This window comes from Rhinatrema bivittatum, chromosome 4 (assembly GCF_901001135.1).
Source record: "Rhinatrema bivittatum chromosome 4, aRhiBiv1.1, whole genome shotgun sequence".
NCBI lineage: Eukaryota > Metazoa > Chordata > Amphibia > Gymnophiona > Rhinatrematidae > Rhinatrema > Rhinatrema bivittatum.
The window spans coordinates 161386826-161409878 of NC_042618.1; the positions used below are offsets into that span (position 1 = coordinate 161386826).

Below are 23053 nucleotides of genomic sequence, written 5' to 3' on the forward strand. Positions count from 1 at the left end.
TGGTGTCAAAGGCAGATGTTATGTCGAGTAAAACAAGAATTTTAATCTATGTTAGCATCAAATCCTCGAAGAATTGTATTGTTGGAGGATAAAATAGAGTTTCTGGGCTGTATCTTTTCTGAAACCATGTTGTGAAGGATCTAATATATCATGTTCTTCAAGGAAGTCTGTAAGGGAACGGAGAACAATGGATTCAATGAGTTTAGCCAAAAAGGGTAAGTTGGAAATTGGATGGTAATTTGTCAGATCAAAGGGATCTTGGGATTTTTTTTTGGTATTGGAGTAATGACTACTTGCTTTAACATTACAGGCAATTCGTTAGATGAGAGGGAAAGATTGACTGTGATAGCCAGGTGTTGTGAAAGGCCTGCAGTAGCTTGCTTTAGTACTACTGTAGGGCATGAAAATAAAAGGACAAACAGTTTTTCATTTTAGATGATTTTCGATAAAGTAGCTGGTGTTGGTAGTATAAAAGCATCCCATTTGGTATCTCCATTTAGGATTTGTTTTTCAACAGGCATAGTACTGTTTGAAGGGGTAAATAACGATTCTTTATTAACTTGTTCCATGCCGTTCATGATTTTATAAAGCTCTATCATACTCATTTTCAGCCTCTTTTCCAAGCTAAAAGAGCCCTGACCTATTAAGCCTTTCTTTATAAGGGGGCTGTTCCATACCATTTGCTCTTTTTGTTGCTCTTCTTTGTACCTTTTCTAGTAATACTATATCTTTAGAAGTGCACACAATACTCCAAACAATTTTCAAAGGAGTTCCACATCTAAAAGTAGCATTATATCAAAGCAATTTGCAAAAGCCTATTTATACATGAAAAACCTTTTGAAAATTCAGCCCTAGAGTTAAAAGTAGCAATTTTCAAAAGTCGTTTTATGTGCATAAATCTTTTTGACAATTACCTCCAAAGTGCAGTCCACTGGACCTCTTATCACATCTCTTGTGCAACTCTGTGTGGCTCTCCAATCTCTTTCTCTCCCTGAATGTTCAATCATCTCTGTCACAACAAATTGGCCCAAACACACAGTGTACTCCAGAAACCTTGAAAGCAGACCGCTGAGGATGGACTTAAGCAGCCACCGCCACTGTCTATGCCACTAAGAGAAGATTGTTTCTGCAAGATGTGATGATTTCTTTGAAGAAGACGTACATTTGGGTTTCCCCTGAAGCAGAACCGTTGGTTCGAAACGCAATCGCGTCGGGATCTTACCTTGAGTTAAGTACTATGACTGCGTTCTTTTGAATGGATATTTTATTAGGGTTGTTTTGATGTCTGGATTATTTGACCAAAATGGCTTATTAGTCTGTTTTGCACTGAGTCTCCTGTGGCAGTATGGAACATTTTAAGACATAATATACAAAAAATTCTAAAAATCGTTTAAAATATAAAATAAAGTTATGTGACCATTCCATGGTGGGTCTGATTGACATACAGACTCTTTGCGTATTGGTCCTACAAAACTATAAAATGTATTACATTTAATTAATATTGGTGTGGTCAATTGTATTGCTATAAAGTTACCAGCAAACCATTTTTGATATTTTGAACTTGCAATCATCTCTGTCACCATTTTCTCCCTCCCCACTTCCAGTGTTACATTTTTCTTTCAGCAGCAACCGCTCGGGCTGTTCCTGGTTTGATCATGGGGAATACTGCCCAAAGCAGCCTCCCAAACCAGCCTGAAGCTTTCCCGCACTGGCAAATCATTGTCAGAGCCATCTTATCTCCACGCGGCCGGGCCTGCTGCAGCAGAACAGAAGCCGCGATCATGCAGCATGCGGGAGAGGAGGGGAATACGGCCCCAATGCAGCCTCCGGCTCCCAAACTAGCCTGAAGCTTTCCTGCACTGGCAAATCATTGTCAGAGCCATCTTATCTCCACGCGGCCGGGACTGCTGCAGCAGAACAGAAGCCGCGATCATGCAGCATGCGGGAGAGGAGGGGAATACGGCCCCAATGCAGCCTCCGGTTCCCCAAGCAACCCGAAGCTTTCCCACGCTAGGAAATTACTGTCGAAGCCATCTTGTCTCCATGCGGCTGGACCTGCTGCAAAGGAACAGAAGCCATGTGATCATTGTGTGCAGGAGAGGAGGGGAGCATGGCCCAATGCAGCCTCTGGCTCCCCGAGCATCCCGAAGCTGCGAACAGAGGAGCTACACTGCTCCTTTCCTCAGCCTGGGCCTGCCCCGATGATCAAACCAGGAACAGCCTGAGCGGTTGCTGCTGAAAGAAAAATGTAACACTTATTTTTTTTCTTTAAAGAAAGAGCAGCCACAGCAAAGGAAGAAATTCAAGCAAAAAAAGGAACTCTTCCCTGCTGCTGGCAACACCTCTGGGAAGGAGCCTTCAGGGATAAGAGTGAAGCAGGACCCCTGGATCTACTGCAGACTAAAGCTGATCAGTGATTACCAACGCCCCCCCCCCCCCCCTTTCACTTGGCTCAACCTGAGGGATAGCCCACAAAGGAACCTAACACCTCAGAGAGCATCTTCTAACTTTTCTTCTTCTGTCCCTTCATTTCTTTTTTCATAACTGCAGGTTTGCACCTCTACCATCTGCTGGAGACAGAGAAATAGTGAGGGACTCAGTATGTAGCAGTGCCTCAAAGTTTTAATGCTCTGCCTCCATCTGCTGGTAGGGATGCAAAACCCACTTGTCTGGACTGATCTGGGGTACGAACAGGAAGGCCTTGGTGAGGCTTCACCTTGAGTATTATATGTTCAGTTCTGGAGCCCTCACCTCAAAAGGGTCAGAGACAGGATGGAGGCGGTTCAGAGAAGGGTGACAAAAATGGTATGGGAACAGTATCGGAAGTCTGCGAAACAATGCGACAAGGCGATAGCAAAAGCCAGAAGAATGCTGGGATGCATAGAGAGAGGAATACAGAGTAAGAAAAGGGAAGTGATTATCCCCCTTGTACAGGTCCTTGATGAGGCCTCACCTGGAGTACTGTGTTCAGTTCTGGAGACCGTATCTACAAAGAGACAAGGACAAGATGGAAGCGGTACAGAGAAGGGCGACCAGGAAGGTGGAGGGTCTTCATCAGATGACATACGAGGAGAGATTGAAGAATCTAAATATGTACTCCCTGGAGGAAAGGAGGAGCAGGGGTGATATGATTCAGACTTTCAGATACTTGAAAAACTTTAATGATCCAAAGACAACGACAAACCTTTTCAGTCGGAAAAAAAATCAGCAGAACCAGAGGTCACGAGCTGAGGCTCCAGGGAGGAAGACTAAGAACCAATGTCAGGAAGTATTTCTTCACGGAAAGGGTGGTGGATGCCTGGAATGCCCTTCCGGAGGAAGTGGTGAAGTCTAAAACTGTGAACGACTTCAAAGTGGTGTGGGATAAACACTGTGGATCCATCAAGTCTAGAGGGTGTGAATAAAGTGGAGGCAGCAAAACACTGCACGGAGCGGCAGTAGCCACAGAGGCATTCAAACACTGCACGGAGCGGCAGTAGCCACAGAGGCATTCACGGAACGGGATGCCAGTGGCCAGTAGTTAGTGTTCCACCTTCACGGAGCAGAAGGATGGAGGGCTGCTATCTCCAAAAAATAAAAATAAAAACAGGGGTGGGTAAGAGTATGGGGCAAGGGTGTGGCCTGCTTGTTACAGCAGTTACTACCCCTAATTGAGCTGGATGTCACTTGGATGTAGATACGGCACTGCTCTCTAAGTTGGTGGTGGGGTGGAGGGGAATTAGGGCTGGAGGGTACTGGAAGCCAATAGTAACAGGTGGGAGAGAGAAAAAGGGGGAAAAAAAAAAGGGATAAAGTGCGTAGCTTGCTGGGCAGACTAGATGGACCGTTTGGTCTTCTTCTGCCGTCATTTCTATGTTACCTATGAGGAGAGACTGAAGGATCTGAATATGTATATCCTGGAAGAGAGCAGATGCAAGGGAGATATGATACAGACCTTCAGGTACCTGAAAAGGTTTTAATGATGTACAAATGTCAAACCTTTTCCATTGGAAAGAAATCAGTAGAACTAGGGGTCATGCAATGAAAGTCCAGGGAGGATGTCTCAGAATCAACATTAGAAAATATTTCTCTACGAAAGGGTGGTGGGATGCATGGAATGCCCTTCCAGAGGAAGTGGTGAAAACGAAAACAGTCAAAGAATTCAAGGTGGCATGGGATAAAGACAATAGCATGGAAATGAAGAAAAGGGTGCATGGGGGTAATTTGCTATTCCAGCTGTTACTACACTTAACCAATAAGCCTTGTTACTATTGATGCAACTCCAACACTGCTCTCTGCTTCAATAGAAGGGGAAAAGAGAAATTTGGATTCAGACAATAATCGAGGACCCCAACTTTTACAATTTGTAGAACTGATGCGCAGACATAAGGGGGAAAAAAACACAAGACTGCTTCTAAGGCCAAGTCCATAAGCTAAGTATATCAAGCAGCACTGTCTGAATTTTCAAAAAGGCTCATCACCCAGTAAAAATGTTGCCAGCAGTAAATTTTTTAATCGGTTATCATAAGGCTTGGGGATAACTGCACAGAGCAGAAGTTGCTACCCTTAAGAGAAACATAGGGTAACCTGCACTGCATGGCGGACACTACCATAAGAAGCTTGCTGGGAAGACAGGATAGGCATTTTTGTCCTTTTCTACTGTCATGTCTATGTTACTAAGTGAGTAACCTGTAGAATGCTGAGTAGTGAGAAAGTTGAAGAATTAATTGAATACATTTATGAGAATTGCTTGGCCAAATGCTCTGCCTGTTTGTGATTCTTGGTCAAAACAATGTTTGACAAAAATTGTGCACTAATGACCAAGTTTCCACTTTATAAATGTCCTGAACTGAGACTGAATGTTGATATGCCATAGAAGCTGCTGAGCTCAAATTTGATGAGATCTAATCCGCTTTGGGAGCTCTATTCTAAGTGATTTATAGCAGAATGAAATGCAGTTTGATAGCCAAGAAGATAGGGTTTGCTTTCTCCCTGGCTGGCCTTGTTTAAGTCATATGAGATGAATAACCGAGACGTTTTCAGAGAGGCTTGGCTCTTTCCAGATAACACAACAAAGCTCTTCTACAATTCTAAGTATGAACTTGCTCTTATGTACCTAAGTGAGGCTTTGGGAAGCAAGCAGGCAGAACTATGGACTGATTTAAGTAGAATTGTGAATCCATCTTTGGCATGAACTTTGGGTGAGTTATCCTGTTCTTGAAAGTTTGCAAAACAAAAAAAAGGAGGGTTGACTACTAATATAGAAACATAGAAATGACGGCAGAAGACCAAACGGCCCATCCAGTCTGCCCAGAAAGCTTTCACACTTATGTTTTTCTCATACTTATCTGTTACTCTAGGCCCTTAGTAACTTGCATCTTACTGACTCTTCAAGCTGAGTTACTGCTAGGAGGAAAAGTACTTTCCAAGATATTTAAACACACTAGTCACCATTGGTTCAAAAGGGGCTTTCATCAAAGCTGACAAAAGCAAGTTTAGATCCCATTGTATTAGTGACTTTTATAAATGGGCACAAATTGTTGAGGCTTCTTATAAATTTTTCTATTATAGGAAGACTTGATACCAGACACATTCTGCCAGTTGAGTCACAATGGCAGTTAAATGTACTTTGACCGAATTAGATTTTAAACCTGGAGATGAAGAAGGTATTGGAGCAATAATGGAGTGCTACAAGTACATGGGTCCTGATCCTGAAATTTACACCAGATAAACAATTTCCATTTGAAGCCGAAGGAATGTCTTTGTTTAAGACTTTCTTGCTGCTAGTAGAACTGCTTTAATTTCTATGGAGAAAGACGTTGTGTTTAGCTGCTGGCACTCAACATCCAAGCTGTTAATACTAGAGAGTGAAAGTTGGGGTAAACAAGGGAACCTTCATACAGAGTTCAAAGATACTGGAAAACTAGTACACAAATTGATTCTACAACTGCTAGCCTTTGAAGCCAAGGAAACCATGCTTGGTGAAGCCAAAAAGGGACTATAAAGTTTATTTTTGCCTTGCCTCATCTCTATTTCAGAATTGTTTTTGCAATTTCAGGAATACATGGAAACATATACATTAGTCCCTTTCACTATAAAATGGTCATTGTATCCAAGGCTAAGGCCCTTGAAGCAACAGATGGATAGTTTGTGTTTGATAGAAGCTGCAAAACAAATCCACCTGAATAACTCCCCATTTTTAAATATCTTCCGTACTATGTTGCTATGAAGTGACAACTCGTGTAGCTGCAAGTGACAGCTTAGGACAGAGGTGGCCAACTCTCATCCTCAAGAGCCACAAACAGGCCAGGTTTTCAGGATGTCCACAATAAATATGGATGAGATAGTTTTGCATGCACTGCTTCCATTGTATGCAGATGTAATTCATGCATATTCATTTTGGATATCCTGAAAGCCTGGCCTGTTTGTGGCTCTAGAGAACCAGAGTTGGCCATACTTGGCTAAGGACATCCATTATGATTTTGGCTTTCCCTGGAATATATATGGCAAACAGATGCATCTTTCTCTGCCACATCCATATTTTTTAAAGGTTTCTTGACACAAAATCTGAGATCCAGTCTCTCCCCATTTGTTTATGTTATACATTGCTCAATATTGTCTATGTGAATTTTGTTTAGCCTAACTGAACTTTACCCTACTTGTGCTAATTATAATTCTGCAAAAGAGCCAATTTTAGAGTCGGGCTAAACCTTCCTCCCCCAAATGTCTCCCTTTCTCTCTAACAAGACACTGGAGTAATGCTTGCACTCTAATATATTGATATCCACACAAGTGCAAGAAATAAGTGAGTTCCTGGTATAGTTTTAAAGTTCCACGTATAACATTTTATTGCGGCAACTCCGGCTTTTGGACGCATTGACTACCCAGCCAAGTGTTTGCAATAATTGGAGTACTCGTTGAACCGTTTGACGGAACAACTCCGACTTGGCACGAATCAGCCAATCATCCCGATACGGGTGTACCAGGAAACCTTCCCTGCGAAGTTGCACTGCTACCACCACCATAATCTTGGTGAAAGTTCGAGGCGTGGTCACAAGGCCGAATGGCAACACCTGAAACTGGTAATGCTGACCCAGCACTGCGAACCTTAGAAATCGCTGGTGATCCGCCCGGATTCCGATGTGAAGATACGCTTCCGTGAGGTCCAGGGATGCTAGAAATTCCCCCTGTCTCACCGAAGCAGTCACGGATCGCAAGGTCTCCATATGAAAACGAGGTATTCGCAGGCATCTGTTGACCCTCTTCAGATCGAGAATAGGATGAAAGGTTCCTTCTTTTTTTGTACCACGAAATAAATGGAATAAAGGCCCCTGCGGAGTTCGTACGGTGGAACTGGAACAATCGCGTCGAGGTCTCGAAGACATCTCAGCGTTTCTCTTACCACCTGGCGCTTGTCTGTAAAACCGCAGGGTGATACCAGAAAGCACTGGCGAGGCTGGCATGCAAAATCTAACGCATAACCATGTCTTATCACATCTAGTACCCACTGATCCAATGTGATTCTGGTCCACTCCTCGTAAAACCGGGCCAATCTGCCCCCGATCACTGGCACAGAGGAATGGACCGGCCGCACATCATTGTGCAGGCTTTCCACCCTGCACATTCTGTTTCCCGCCATGTGCCCTTTAAAGGATTCACTGATGCGCACGGCGCTGGTGGCGGCGTCTCTCCATGGGCCACACAGAGAGGCCTGACGAACAGGAACATCCTGGCTGGCAACACTGGGCAGTGCGGCAGGGCCTGAGGCACAGGAGGGAACCAGAAGTCGGAGTTGGCGGCCCACCGCCACCAGCGAAGAGGAGCCAGCAGCTGGAGTCCGTCTGAAGAGGTGAGAGGGCCGTGCCGCGGGGCTGCCACGCGTAACAGAGAAGTGGAATGAAGATTTATCATTGAAATTGGATGAGGATAATTGGAAAGATAAGGGGCTCGACCCTTAAATTGTCCTGCTGTAATAAGGTACCAGAGATAATGTTTCCATTTTTACAAAGAACATATAGATATCCCTTGTTTTTCTCTAAATTTAGCACAGCTAGTCCCCTATATTGGAGGAGGTGTGGAGATTCTGCTTCTCATTTTCATACGTGGTGGGAATGTCTCATTGTTAATAACTTTTGGCAACAGATTGGGACCTTGATTTTGAAACATTTTGGATCAACCACTTCAACTTACAGCATTCTTGTGTTTGCTCAACAGATGGTATGACCTTGTCTTGACTAAATTTCAGAAACTTCTTGCTATCCAACTATTGCATTCTGCCCACATCACCATTGCTTATTATAGGAAGTTGACCCCCTCAATTGATCACTGGAAGTTGGTAGTAGCAGCTATCACTATAATGGAAAGGGTCTCTCTCTTCTTAAGAAGCAGGGGGCTTATGACAACATATGGAAGATGTACTGGCAATGGAGACAAATGTTTTGACTGATAAACTTTTGCATTATTCTAGTTGAGCTGATTGTATATATAGATTACAATCTTTGTTATGTCACAGTTGACTCCTTATCCTGCTATGGTAGTACTAACTTTTTTTCTGTCTGTATCTTCATTGGGGGCAACGATATTAATGCTTGTTTCTATATGTGATTTATGTAGTGTTACATTCTAATACTTAAAAATAAGAATAAAAAAATACCTCACTCTCCATACCTGAGAACTTTGATTTCCAGTCTGAGCTTTTCTTAGATTAATAGGGGAGGCAGTAATGAAGCACAAAATCTTTCATATACACATTTTCCAAACACATACATACTCACTCACACATGTTCATACACATGCCCTCTCTCTCCCCCCTACAATCTCACATGCTCATACCCATATGCACTTTTTTCTCTCCCCAGAACATGCAGTAGCAGCAGCTTTCTTCTTGGACCCACACGACATTGGGAGGCCTCCTCTATCTTCCTTGAGGAATGGACACAGCTCCTCTCATTGGCCACATGAGTCCTTCCACTGGTGCTCCTCTCTTCAAATGCACAGCCCAGTCTGCTGCTGCTCTTTTCTGCAATAGGGAGGGCCTGCCAGTGCTGCTCCTGCTTCTCAAAGCTGGGTGGGCCCAGCCGATGCTACAATGCCACGACCTCCAAGTCCTTTCTTTCAGCCCTGCAGGCCCATATCTGTTACTCCTTCCAGCTGCGATGATTGGGCCTCCTTCTTGCTATCCGAGCAGGCACACAACACACTTCCTCTTCCAGTCCCCTCAGGCATGAAGTCAGGCCAATCGCCGTGGTCCTGCAGCTGCCAACAGTATCAGGAGTATTGCTTCCACAATTCTCAGAAGGGCCAGTGAAAGCAGTAGGCAGCTGCCCCCAAAACCCTCTGGTGCTTTAAGCGGTCACCTAGCTCACCTAGAGCTTTCACCTGCCCTGGGTGCCTGAGGGACTCAAGCCTTCTTTTCTTCTTGGACTCTGGCCCTGTCAAAGTTGAAACATTGATTCTCTCAGGGGGAAGAGGCCTCTCAGAAGTAATTACCTGTACCTTAGTTCTCTGGGTGACATCCTAGCACAAGCCTCACAATTCACCTTGTCATGTGAAGATCCCATGCATCGCAAGTAACTCTTGTGAAGATCAGTTGTAGCTATCTTGTTTTTACACAACTTAAACAGAGTTTTCCCAAAATGACTGCCCAACTCAAAACCTTTTTTATTTTTTATTTGAGGAGAATCATTGGGAAACCTCAAAATCTATAAAAACCCTCATTTAGAAAGTCTATAAGAACAACCGTGCAAAAAAAACAGACACAGATAAGAGAAAGCAAAATGCGTCTTGCTACGGAAGTGGAAGAAAAAGAACGGAGGAGACTCTCACGAGGCTGATACATGGGAACTCCCATGTATGCGTAGAAAGGTTTTCCTTTCTGAGCTCTAAGAGAACAGCTCCACACTAGCGCCATTAGATGTCACCCACTCATGTAGCTGCATTTGGGCCTTCTTGTCCATGGAGAAAGAACTGTACTAAAATCGCCCGGGATTAAGTAAACATTAAGACGTATGTACATAACCGGATTACACACATACTTTTACATGAACTGAAGAGAGACATTCCAGGGTGTGGTGTTGGGACAGAGACAACACTTGTGTGCATATTTTGATTTTAAAAAAGTATGCACGTAAGTTATACCCTTTGAAGAGGTAACTTCACATGTGTGAACATGTGCATGTACTCTGCCAATCACCCGAGCATTTTAAAAGCAAACTTACACATAGACTCTACTGCTATGCCGGTTGTTATAAAAATTAACCTCCATGTAGCTGCTGACATAAATACCAGACTGTTTTTTCAATAACACAGTACCTGTCTCTGTAAAGCAAGCTCTCCTTCCACCTCCTTGACTTTTCTTTCCAACTGACATTTCAGCTTCTCATATGCTTCCCGATGGTGATCAATGTCACTGTCTTTAGTGCTGCAATAGCATAATATAAATCCTACATAAAAAATTACATGTCATAAGGAAAGTCATAGCTAACAAGGTTGCATCAGTGTAATTTTCTTAAACCTATGAATTTTTAGAAAATGCACCTATTTTTAATCCTTTATCAGACATACAGTAGGTCATTTAGAATTGTAAAAATCTACTACCTCGTCATCTGTGTCAACCTCTGCCCTATTCCTATAGTGTGATGGCATATGCAAACAACCTATGGCCTAGCTGTTTCTATACTATTTAAACCTAGTGTATTTGTGCTGCTTCTTCATTAATCTACTGAAAGATTCATAGCTCTCCAAAACTAAGCACAGATAAAGTGAGTTAGTCCAATAAAGGAGAGTTGCTTACCTGTAACAGGTGTTCTCTGAGGACAGCAGAATGTTAGTCCTTACATATGGGTGACATCATGAGATGGAGCCAGATTCGGAAAACTTATGTCTTAGGCACACTGAGCATGCATGCAGGATTGCATCCGAGTCACCCCCATCTCTCAGGGACTCCTTATCCTGGTGGCAGGTACCTTCCAATCTGGAACAGGGGATTTTCTCTCCGAATCTCCCTACTCAAATTGTATTAACCATGGATGTGTCCACTCTGGGGTGGGGAGCTCATGTGATTGGGCTTGCCACTGTGGTCTGAGGAATGTTCTTGTCAAATCAACTTCCTGGAGCTCTGGGTGATCAGGTACGTGCTGTGGGCTTTCAGAGATCGGCTGTCCAACAAAATTGTCCTGATCCAGACCAACAACCAAGTAGCTATGTGGTGTATCAACAAGCAGGGAGGCAAGGGATCATACCTCCTGTGTCAGGAAGCAGTCCAAATTTGGTCATGGGCCCTGTCTCACGGGATGGTGCTCAGGGCCATGTACCTGGCCGGGACATAGAATGTGGTAGCGGACAGGCTGAGTCGAGCCTTCAGAACCATGAATGGTCCCTGGACCAGGGGGTAGCGAATCGGATATTCCACCTCTGGGGGAGCCCAGACGTAGATCTGCTCTGTTCCACTGCAACAGGATGTTTTGTTTTTTTTACTTGTAAACCATTTTGGCCAACTTCAGCTGTAGAAGCGGTATATAAACATTTTTAAACAAACAAACAAACAGGAAGGCACCTCGATTCTGCTCCCTGTCGAGGTCAGACAGCAAACCAGCCTCAGACTCCGTGGCCCGTCTTTGGGGCAAGGGTCTTCTGTATGCATATCCTCTGATTCCCTTAGTGGCAAAGACTCTCTTGAAGCTTCACAAGGACAGAGGGACTATGATCCTCATAGCCCCTCATTGGCCGAGACAGGTCTGGTTTCCACTCCAGCGGGAGTTGTCCAATTGGAAACCAATCAGTCTGGGGACTTCCCCAGATCTCATCTTGCAAGTTCAGGGAGGCTGCAGCATCCCAACCTCCAGGCCTGTCGCTCACAGGCTGGATGTTTAGAGGTTAATTCCACAGCCGCATGATCTTTCTGAGGATGTGTCTCGGGTCCTGGTAGCTTCTAGAAAGCCTTCCACTAGAAAGTCCTATGTACTGAAGTGGAGGAGGTTTTATCTGTGGTGTGAGCAGAAGGCCCTAGATCCATTCTCCTGCCCCATATAAAAACCGCTTATCTTCTACATCTTTTGGAGGCTGGCTTAAAAACCAACTCTGTCAGAGTTCATCTGATTGCAAATTGGTGCATACCAACACTGTGTAGATGGTAAGCCCATCTCTGAACAGCCTATAGTTGTACGTTTCATGCAGGGCCTCCCCCCTAAGGCCTCCTGCTATGTCTTGGGACCTCAACATGGTGTTAGCTCAGCTGATAAAAGCTACTTTTCAGCTACTGTGCACCTGAAGTACCTAACCTGGAAGGTCTTATTTTTGGTGGTGGTCACTTCAGCGCATAGGGTCAGCGAACTCGAGGCCTTAGTAACCTAATCACCTTATACTAAGTTTTATCACGACAGGGTGGTCTTGCTTACCCACCCTAAGATCCTGCCTAAGGTGGTGATGAACTTCCATCTTAACCAGTAAATCGTGCTACCAATATTTTTTCCCAGGCCCATTCACACCAAGGTGAACGAGCACTGCACAGCTTGGACTGCAGGAGAGCCTTAGCCTTCTATCTGGAGCGAACAGAAACCCATAGACAATCCACCCAACTGTTTGTTTCTTTTGATAAGAATAGGTTGGGCATTACCGTTGCCAAACAGAATATCCAATTGGCTAGCAGATTGCATCTCCTTCTGTTATGTGTAGCCGGGACTGCATCTTATCATGTCAAGGCTCATTCTGTCAGAGCCATGGCAGCTTCAATGGCCCACTTGCGAGCAGTTCCATGGAGGAGATCTGAAGGCTGTGATTTGGAGTTCTCGCCACATATGCACATTCCATTACTGTCTGGATAGGGATGGCCAACGTGACAGTAAGTTCGACCAGTCTGACCTCAGGAACCTGTTTGAGGTGTAGAACCCAACCCTTCCAACCTAAAGTCCGATGTTTGGGTTCAGCTGCCTCCCCCTCTGTAACCAACAGCACCGGTGTGTTGTTGTGCCCGTTGGCACCTGTTAGGTGTCTGTTGGTCCCCTTTTGTATTGAGGAGCAGCCTGTGGCTAGGGATTCACCCATGTGTGATTACCATCCTGCTTGTCCTCAGAGAAAGCAGTTTCTTACCTGTAACAGGTGTTCTCCAAGGACAGCAGGATGTTAGTCCCCATGATACCCGCCTGCCACCCCGCGGAGTTGGGGGTTTTCCTAATTTATTTTATCATAATTCTATGTTAGGAGACTGAAGAGGGACCCCGCATGGAGGCCCTGAGTGGCTAGACGCTACTATGACCTCAGAGTCCATTGGGATCTGCGCATGTGTAAACATGCGAAGGGAGAGACATGGACGGTCACGACCATGTGGCCCAACAGCCTCAACATGCGACAGGCTGATACCTGCTGGCTCTGTTAAATTTCTAGCGCAATGGATGCCAAAGCGACAGACCTCTGGCACAGCAGAAAGGCCTCGGCCTGAGCCGTGACTAGTAGGGCTCAAATCAAGTCCAATTGAGGTGATGGACTAAGATGGGACTTTTGGTAGTTGAGAACGAACCCTAGTGACTCCAACACCCGAATGTTCAAGCGCATGGACCTGGAGGCCCCTGCCTAAGATGAGCTATTGACCAGCCAATAGTCCAGATATGAGAAAACATGCATTCCCAGTCTGCGGAGGTACACTGTCACCACAGCCAGACATTTTGCGAAGACCCGTAGGGCAGACACAAACCTAAACAGAAATACCCAATACTGGAAGTGCTGTTTTTCCACCATAAATCTGAGATACCTCTTGTGACCGGGGAAGATCTCGATATGGGTGTATGTATCCTTTAGGTCGAGGGAGCATAGGCAGTCCCCTTTTTGCAAAAAGGGGGACCAAGGTGCCCAGGGAAAACATCTTGAACTTTTCTTTTTTTATAAACTTGTTCAAGGCCCTCAGGTCTAGGATGGGATGGAGTCCTCCTGTTCTCTTTGGAATCAGGAAGTACCTGAATAGAATCCCCACCCTCTTTGCCCTGGTGGAACAGGCTTGACCACTCTGGCCATTAAGAGAGAAGAGAGCTCTGCTTGTAGTACCTCCTGTTGCACTACCAGCCCCCAAAATGGGCATGGAGGGCAAATTGGGGGGACACACAATAGATTTAATTGGTACCCCTGACAGACAATGGACAAAACCCACTGGTCCAAGGTCACACTGGGCCACTGGTTTGCAAATAACTGCAGCTTGCCTCCAGCCGGAGGGTCCATTGTCAGAGGTATGGGTAAATGGCTTACACTCCCTACAGCTTAGTCAAAACCCCATCCCCAGAGTTGACTGAGGAGCTGGCTAGGGCTTGGGAGCTCTCTGCTGCATGGGAGGCCGCGGGAGCTATGACGGTTTTGATCAAGGAGGCAGAAGAAAGTTCTTCCTTTGGTGAAAAAGTCTTCCTTGGCCCATCCTCCTCCTTTTGACGGAGGAGGATGCCAGGCCAAAATGCTTGAGATCCTCCAGTTTGTGGAGCTTCCTAAGGAGATTGTGGTGGTCCCGGGTACATGAGATCCTTAAGGAGTTGCTGCTGAGGATTTGGGAACACCCCCTCACAGTAGCTCCCATTAATAAGAAGGCAGACAGGGTTTACCTCATCTGGAAGGCTGCCAAATTCAGTAACTGTCAGCTATCTCACCAGTTGGTGGTGGTTGAATCTGCCCTCTAAAGGGCCAAGCGCCCCCAGGGAAGGACCACAAGCGATTGAAACATCTTCCTCCCAAGAGCGTTCAAGTGCCATGCTTCTTGCCCACATCGCTGCCTACCAGCTCTACATGAGCCAATACTTGCAGGACATCTGGAAGCAGGTGCAGGGGGTGGCTGAGCAGCCACCTCAAAGGCAGCAAGACACCCTCATGGTGCTCAAGGGTCTGGAGTGTGGGAAACATGAAGTCTGTACAACCTACAATGTTTTTGAGATGGCATTGAGGGTTTTTTGCAGCGGGAATCGGCCCCCACAAAAGGGCATGGCTGAGGGCCTCGGATCTCCGACCAGAAGTACAGGAACGATTCACTGATGTGCCATGTACTAAAGAAAATCTCCTTGGAGATAGTTGAGAGATGCTGTGACCCATCTCTGGGAGGAGGAGGAGGAGGAGGAGGAAGAGGAGGAGAACAGCTCCAGAGTATTGGCGGAGAGCTGTTGGATGGTTTCATGATGGTCCCAGAGATGGGCCACTGTGAAACTCCAGCGCATATCCCTCTCATATCACCTTCAGGACCCACTGATCCAATGTGATTTCAACTCACCTCTGAGAAAACAGAGTCGCCCCCTATGTCCTGTTACTGAGGGAGGGTTATCGAACCTTCACTTGGGAGGGTCTGGAGGTTCCACTACCTGAGCCCACACCTTGCCTGGGCTGTCTGGAATGAAATGACTGAGACCTATCAAAAGGTTGCTTCTCTGTAGGGTCAAAAACACTTGGCAACCCTGGTACAACCACTCATGCCAAAGAAACACGGGGTCTGCTTCTTATCCTCCAGCAACTAAGGAACCGGGGATTCGCCCCACTTACTTGCCAGTTTCTCCAACTCGCTCCCAAACAAGAGCAAGCTTTTAAAGCAGTGGTTCTCAACAGGTGTGTCAGGACACAGTAGTGTGTGGCGAAGTCCCGGGAGGTATGTCACAGCGCCAGCAGAAGACTGATCTTTCCTCATCAGTCTGGGCATGAGTTGGCTGACTTCTCTTTTATTGGGTAAGACAGAAAGCTCCTCTTACTGGCCAGAAGGAAATTATTCCCCTCTTCCCTCACCCAGATCAGAGCATAATATCACCAACTTCGATTCATATTTGCCCAGCAAGACACCAACTTTATCTTCCTCTGCCTGGCAGTGAGGTTGATGTTCTCTTCACCCCATGGTGCATGGATGTGAAAGCAGGAGCCTAAGGAAGAAATGTGCGTGCTCTGTATATCCTCTGCTGCAGCCTCATTTTCCTCTCCTTGATGCTTCTTGCCCTCATCTGCTGCTGATAAAGAGGGACTGGGTTGGACTGAAGTCTTTTCTGCTGGATGGGAGCCAGGAGGAGGGGGAAATGTATTGGGCAGGAAGGCATGGGGAAATAGGGAGTCAGGAGTCTGCTGAATAGGAAGGGGTGGGGTGAAGGAGGGAAGGGTTGGGGGCTGCTGATCAGGAAGGGGTAGGAAAGAGGTGGTCAGAGGTATTCTGGGTAGGGAAGGGAAGAGGGTGGGGGGGTGGGGGGTGTCGGGAATGTTGGATAGGATATGAGCATGTGAAGGGATGATTGAGTAGTTGGGAGAAGTGGGGAGTGATGGTGGCATGGAGAGGAGTGACTAGGTACAATGGCCATACTATGTCAGTTTTGAGAATACGCATTTCTTCTCTCTTTGAACTTTGCTTAGTGAAGGAGGAAATATATTTTTGTTTCTAGTCTCCAATTTTGCACTGCATGAAGAAGGTGGTCTTGGAGTTTCCAGTCCAGAGTTTAATTTATTTATTTAAAAACTTTTCTATACCGTCGTTAAGTTAAATCACCATCACAACGGTTTACAAAAAAGGCACAAAAAGGAGTTTAAAGGTTAATTGGTATAGATTACAAGTTATACATGTGCCATCATGGAACGGTAACATATTTTAATAATAGAGCTATGTGATAATTAAAGCTTAAATGTTGGTTGGAAAACAAAAACACTGCTAAACTATTCAAGTCTAATGTTAATATGTATTTGGAGATGTTAAAGAAAAAATGAAAATTAGTTCTTACCTGATAATTTTCGTTCCTGTAGTACCGCGGATCAGTCCAGACACCTGGGTTGTGACTCCGCACCAGCAGATGGAGACAGAGCAAAACTCGACGGGCTCCCTACATATAGTAAGGTGCCACCCACAGCCCCTCAGTCGAACGAACTGTCAAAGCTAACCAGTGCCCGACTAACTAACTAAAAACAAATTTAACCAATTCAAACACCCCCTGGCTGAAAACCGAACACTTCAGACCAGAGGCAAGCGGCATTATGCCAAGAACTGGAACAATTGCAGTACGAATAACCAAAACGAGCGGACTCTCTCTCTCTTCATCGTACCAAACAGACGGGCGGGAGCCTGGACTGATCCGCGGTACTACAGGAACGAAAATTATCAGGTAAGAACTAATTTTCATTTCCCTGTACGTACCCGGATCAGTCCAGACACCTGGGATGTACCAGAGCAAACTACCGAGGGTGGGAAGCAGAGAGGCCCGCTCGGAGGACACTCGCTCCAAACCCCGGCGCTTCAGACGCCTGGACATCCAGCCTGTAATGCCTAGTGAAAGTATGCAAGGACTTCCACGTCGCAGCTCTACAGATCTCCTGCGTGGACACCTGAGAGACCTCGGCCCAGGACGTGGCTTGCGCCCGAGTGGAATGAGCACGAAGCCCCTTAGGTGCCACCTTGCCGTGAAGGAGATATGCGGAGCTAATAGCCTCTTTGAGCCAACGCGCAATAGTGGCCCGCGATGCAGCGGACCCCCGGCGAGGACCGGACCAGAGAACGAACAGATGGTCGGAAACCCGAAAAGGATTCGTAACCTCTAGATACCGAAGCAGAATCCTGCGAACGTCGAGCTTCCTCAACTCTTTCAGTCCCTTGTCCCTTTGATCCCCGATCTCAAAACCTGGAAGGTCCACTGACTGATTTAAGTGAAACGAGGACACCACCTTAGGCAAAAAGGACGGCACCGTCCGCAGGGAAACCCCGCCCTGCGAAAATCGCAAGAACGGTTCCCGACAGGACAAGGCCTGCAACTCTGAGACCCGACGAGCCGACGTGATGGCTACTAGAAACACGGTCTTCAAAGTAAGATCTTTCAGCGTCGCCCGCTTAATAGGCTCAAACGGTGCTCCCCCAAGCGCCGAGAGCACGCAATTCAAATTCCAAGACGGACAAGGATTCCGTACCGGAGGGCGTAAATGCTTCGCGCCGCGAAGAAAACGCACCACATCCGGATGACACGCCAAGGACACTCCACGAACCTTACCGCGCAGACAACCAAGCGCAGCTATCTGGACCTTCAGGGTACTCCAGGCCAGCCCCTTCGCGAGGCCCTCTTGCAGAAAGGCTAGGACCCCCGGCACCGGGGGACATACAGGATCCACCTCATGAGTACTACACCAGTCCTCAAAAACCGTCCACACCCTCATATAGGCTAAGGACGTAGACTGTTTTCGAGCCCTCAACAAGGTCGCAATCACAGCCTCAGAGTACCCCTTAGTCCTTAAGCGCGCCCTTTCAAAAGCCATGCCGCGAGACAAAAGTGATCCGCATCCTCCAAACAGACGGGTCCTTGTCGCAGAAGAGATGCGGCCCCGTGAAACCGAAGCGGAGGCTCCGCCGCTAGCTGAATGAGGTCCGCGAACCACGGGCGCCTTGGCCACTCTGGCGCCACCAGGATCACTTCCGCCGGATGTAATTCTATTCGGCGAAGAACCTTGCCTATCAGCGGCCACGGGGGAAACACATATATCAACACGTCCGTGGGCCAGGGAAGTACTAGAGCATCGACTCTTTCTGCGCCCCGTTCCCTCCGACGGCTGAAGAACCGTGGGGCCTTTGCGTTGTGAGCGGTGGCCATCAGGTCCAGGCGTGGCGTTCCCCACCTGGCACAGATGAGGCGATACGCCATGTCTGGCAGTTCCCACTCGCCTGGATCCAGCCGATGCCGGCTGAGGAAATCCGCCTGCACGTTGTCCACACCTGCGATGTGAGACGCCGCCAAGCCGCTGAGGTGTTGTTCCGCCCAGATCATGAGCAACCTTGCCTCTTCCGCCACTTGCTGGCTCCTCGTGCCCCCTTGACGATTGATATACGCTACCGTGGTTGCGTTGTCCGAGAGCACCCGAACCGCCTGGCCCCGTATCCACGGGAGGAACGCTTGCAGGGCCAGCGACACCGCCCTTGTCTCCAAGCGGTTGATGGACCACCGTGACTGCTGGCTCGACCACTGTCCCTGGACCGAGCGGCCTCCGCAGACCGCCCCCCAGCCAAGTAGACTGGCATCCGTCGTCACTACCGTCCAGGTGGGCATGACCAGAGACACCCCGCCGGACAGATGATCCCGGGAGAGCCACCAGTGCAGACTGGCCCTGGCACAGGGCGTGAGGGGCAACGGAAGATGGAACTCCTCCGAAACCGGCTTCCAGCGGGAAAGTAACGCTGATTGTAACGGTCGCAGATGGGCGAATGCCCAAGGGACCAGAGCGAGGGTCGACGCCATGGAACCCAAGACCCTCAGGTAATCGCAAACCAGCGGGCACCGCATGGACAAAATGTGGCGCACCTGTCGCTGGAGCTTGACCACTCTTTCCTGAGTCAGCGACACCATGGCCCTCTTGGTGTCGAACAGGGCCCCCAGATACTCCAACCGCTGCGTAGGCTGCAGATGACTCTTGGACAAGTTGACCACCCAACCGAGGGACCGCAAGAGGTGTAAGACTCTGGCAATCGCCTGCCGACACTCGGCCTCCGATTTGGCTCTGATGAGCCAATCGTCTAAGTAAGGATGCACCAGCAATCCTTCTCTCCGGAGCTGGGCAGCCACCACCACCATCACCTTGGTGAAAGTGCGTGGAGCCGTGGCGAGGCCGAAGGGAAGAGCCCTGAACTGGTAATGGCTGCCCAGGATGCAGAATCTCAGGTACCGGTGATACGCTGGCTGAATCCCGATGTGAAGGTACGCCTCCGTAAGGTCCAGAGAAGCGAGGAACTCGCCCGGACGAACCGCAGCAATTACTGAGCGGATCGTCTCCATCTTGAACCGCGGCACCCGCAGGCACCGGTTGACGCCCTTTAGATCGAGAATGGGCCGAAAAGCTCCATCCTTCTTTGGGACCACGAAGTAAATGGAGTACCTTCCCGTGCCCTGCTGATCCTGCGGCACAGGAGTAATGGCGCCCAGGTCCTCTAGCCGCCGGAGGGTGGTCCGGACAGCGGCGCGCTTGACGAGAGCCTTGCAGGGTGAGACGAGGAACTTGTCCACCGGGAGTCGAACAAAATCTAACGCGTAACCGCCTCTTATCACAGCGAGGACCCACTGGTCGGAAGTAATTCTGGTCCAAGCCTCGTAAAACAAGGTGAGCCGCGCGCCCACGTACGGCACGAGGGTGGGCGGCAACGAGGAATGGACCCGTCTCGTTTCATTGGGCCGACTTGGACCCCGAGCCGGATGAGGGTCCACCCGTCCTGTTGAACTTCTTTCCTCGAAAGGACTGCGACCAGGAGGATGATCTAGCCGATCCTGACCGATAGGACTGACCTGACCCCGTCGCCCTCTGAGGCCGCTGCCGGCGGTTAGACCGGAACCTGTTTCTTGCCGAGAAGGACGACCGAGGCCTGGGTCTATCTTCCGGCAACTTAAAAGCCTTATTCTCGCTCAGGAACTGCATCAGATCGTCCAGCTGTTTTCCAAACAGGAGCTTTCCCTTAAAGGGTAGTGAACCCAGATGAGCCTTGGAGGCCCCATCCGCAGCCCAGTTGCGAAGCCAGAGGAGACGACGCGCCGAGACCGCCGATACCATAGCTCTGGCCGATGTTCTGAGCAAATCATGCATCGCATCAGCGCTGTAGGCAATCACCGCTTCCAAGTTATCCGCCTGAGTAGCCTCCCCTGAGGAGAGGTCGGCGTTCGCTTGCAGGACTTGGGCCCACCTGAGCCCCGCTCGCAGTGCAAAAGTACTACACATGGCTGCCCGCACTCCCAGTGCGGACACTTCGAAAATCTTCTTCAACTGCACCTCCAGCTTCCTATCTTGGATATCCCGGAGGGCCGTAGCACCCGTAACGGGGATGGTGGACCTCTTCGTCACTGCTGACACCGCCGCGTCCACCCGTGGAAGGCGCAGCAGGTCCAGAGCATCCTCTGGAAGGGGATAAAGCTTGTCCATAGCCTTAGTCACCTTCAGCCCCAGTTCCGGGGTATCCCATTCCCGGAACAAGATATCTGAGACCGAGAAGTGCCAAGGGAAGGCAAGCGCAGGGCCCGCCAGGCCCAACAGCACCGGATCCATCTTGACGCCTTGCCGGGACTCCACAGGTGGAGGATCCACTCCGATCTCATCCAGGATAGCCGGGATAAGGGGAGAAAGTTCTTCCCTACGAAACAGGCGGACGACCTTGGGGTCGTCACCCTCCGCCGCCTGCGGCCCTTTGCCGGCTCCCGGCTGGGCCTGCCCCTCGTCCTCATGGCCTTCCTGGCCTTCAGGGGCTCCCGACAACGCTTCATCGTCCGAGGAGGCGGTGGACGCCGACTCCGATTCCTGTGGGTCGCCACGCGGCTGTCGCTCTTCTCGTGGCCCACCCCGGGCGTCCCGGGTCCGCACGGCTCTCTTCCGGGGCCGGGAGGACGCTTCCTTCCCCCCGGAAGCTTTCCCAGGTTTTAGACGCGATTTTTTATATTTGGCGAGTTTCTGAAGCAACAGCGAGAAATCTTCGGAAAATGAGGCCTCCGATCCGGAGGAGCCCTCCACTGCACTCGGGCTCCCCGACCCACGGGGTCCCGGAGGCTCTCCTCCCGAAATCCTGGGCTGCGGCGACAGCGAGGGAGGCTGGGCGCCATCTTGGAGTGCCCTCCTCGTGGCTTCCCTCACGCTGGACAAAATGGCTTCCGTTCCCGCGCTAAGCGGGAACGGGTCCGAGGACGCGGGCTCCGAGCCTCCGGCCCGCGACGGCGAACGAGCACCCCGCGATCGACCCCCCCGGGCGACCGCCGACGAACCCTCGCCGCCGGAGACGCAGCTGGAGCAAACACCGTCCCTGGACAGACGCGCGCGCACAGAGCCGCACGCGCGGCACGCTGATCCTCTCGGCATCGCAGCGACGACCGGGCTCCCCACCCCGCGCCCCCCTTCCGCTATGGCGATCTCGAACGAACGGCGGAACGACGGCGAAGAGGGAGAGAGAGCCGGCGCCGCAAGGGAAAACAAAGAAACCACTAAGTTTTTTTTTTTTTTTTTTTTTTACTTAGGCGCTAGCCGAGGTCCTGAAGTCTTCAGCTCCGGCGGGGGTGAGTGAACCGGGCTCCCCGGTGTCACCCCCGACGCTGCTGCCAGCACAGGCCGGGTCCTCGACCCTCAGCAGCGGCCTCGACCTGGAGGGGATGGTCCTCTCAGGACCTTCCACCCTCCTGGGAGGCTCCCCCGACGGGAGACTTCTATCTTCTTTATGTCTTCTTTCTTCTTCTTTTTTTTTTTTTTTTGAAGACACACTGCCCTAACTACTTAGGATTAAATACAAAAAGACCCCTGACTGACTACCCCGAGCCAAAAATCAAGGATCCCCGAGACTGTGGGTGGACCTGCCCCATCTGCTGGAGACAGAGAAAGACTGAGGGGCTGTGGGTGGCACCTTACTATATGTAGGGAGCCCGTCGAGTTTTGCTCTGTCTCCATCTGCTGGTGCGGAGTCACAACCCAGGTGTCTGGACTGATCCGGGTACGTACAGGGAAAAACTGATTACTTGGTGCTTACTTAGCTTTCACTTGTTTTCCTCCTTCTCTTTGTCTTTATAAAAAGCTTGTTTGAAAAGCCAGGTTTTTAGACTAGTTTTAAATAGCTTCAGGTTACTTTGCAATCCAAGTTCGAGTGGCATGGAGTTCCACAGAACAGGTCCAGCCAGTGACAGGGCTCTCTCCCTTACTTGAGTAAGGCGCTGGTTTAACAGAGGGGACAGTTAGTACTGCTTTATTAGCTGATCTCAGGTTTCTGTGTGGTACATATATGCAAAGTGCCATTTTAAGCCAGTCGGCCTTTTCATCATGGATTAGTTTATGAATTATACACAGCGCTTTGTATTGTATTCTTTGTTCGATAGGCAGCCAGTGTAGTTCAGCAAGTGTTCCTATGATGTAGTCTCTTTTCTTTTTGCCTGTCAATATTCTCACAGCTGAATTTTGCAATATTTGGAGCGGTCTAATGGTAACTTGAGGTAGTCCCAATAGCAGAGAGTTACAGTAGTCTGTGCTTGCGAATATCATTGCTTGTAAAACTGTGTGGAAATTGTTCAGAGTTAGTAGGGGTTTCCGTTTTCTGAGGACCATTAGTTTGGCGTAACCTTCCTTTAGTTTCTGTGAAATGTGTTTCATGTTTAGTTCTGGGTCA

At 48.7% G+C, this 23053-nt stretch overlaps 1 protein-coding gene across 1 annotated transcript in view; it reads right to left on the reverse strand.

Moving 5' to 3' along the window:
- The window catches only part of LOC115090216 (coiled-coil domain-containing protein 57-like), a 179176-nt gene that overhangs the window by 141976 nt on the left and 14147 nt on the right, over positions 1-23053 (reverse strand). The window contains exon 3 of the mRNA XM_029599028.1: positions 10291-10399. Coding sequence (XP_029454888.1) covers positions 10291-10399 — 109 coding nt within the window. The remainder of the gene's footprint in view (positions 1-10290; positions 10400-23053) is intronic.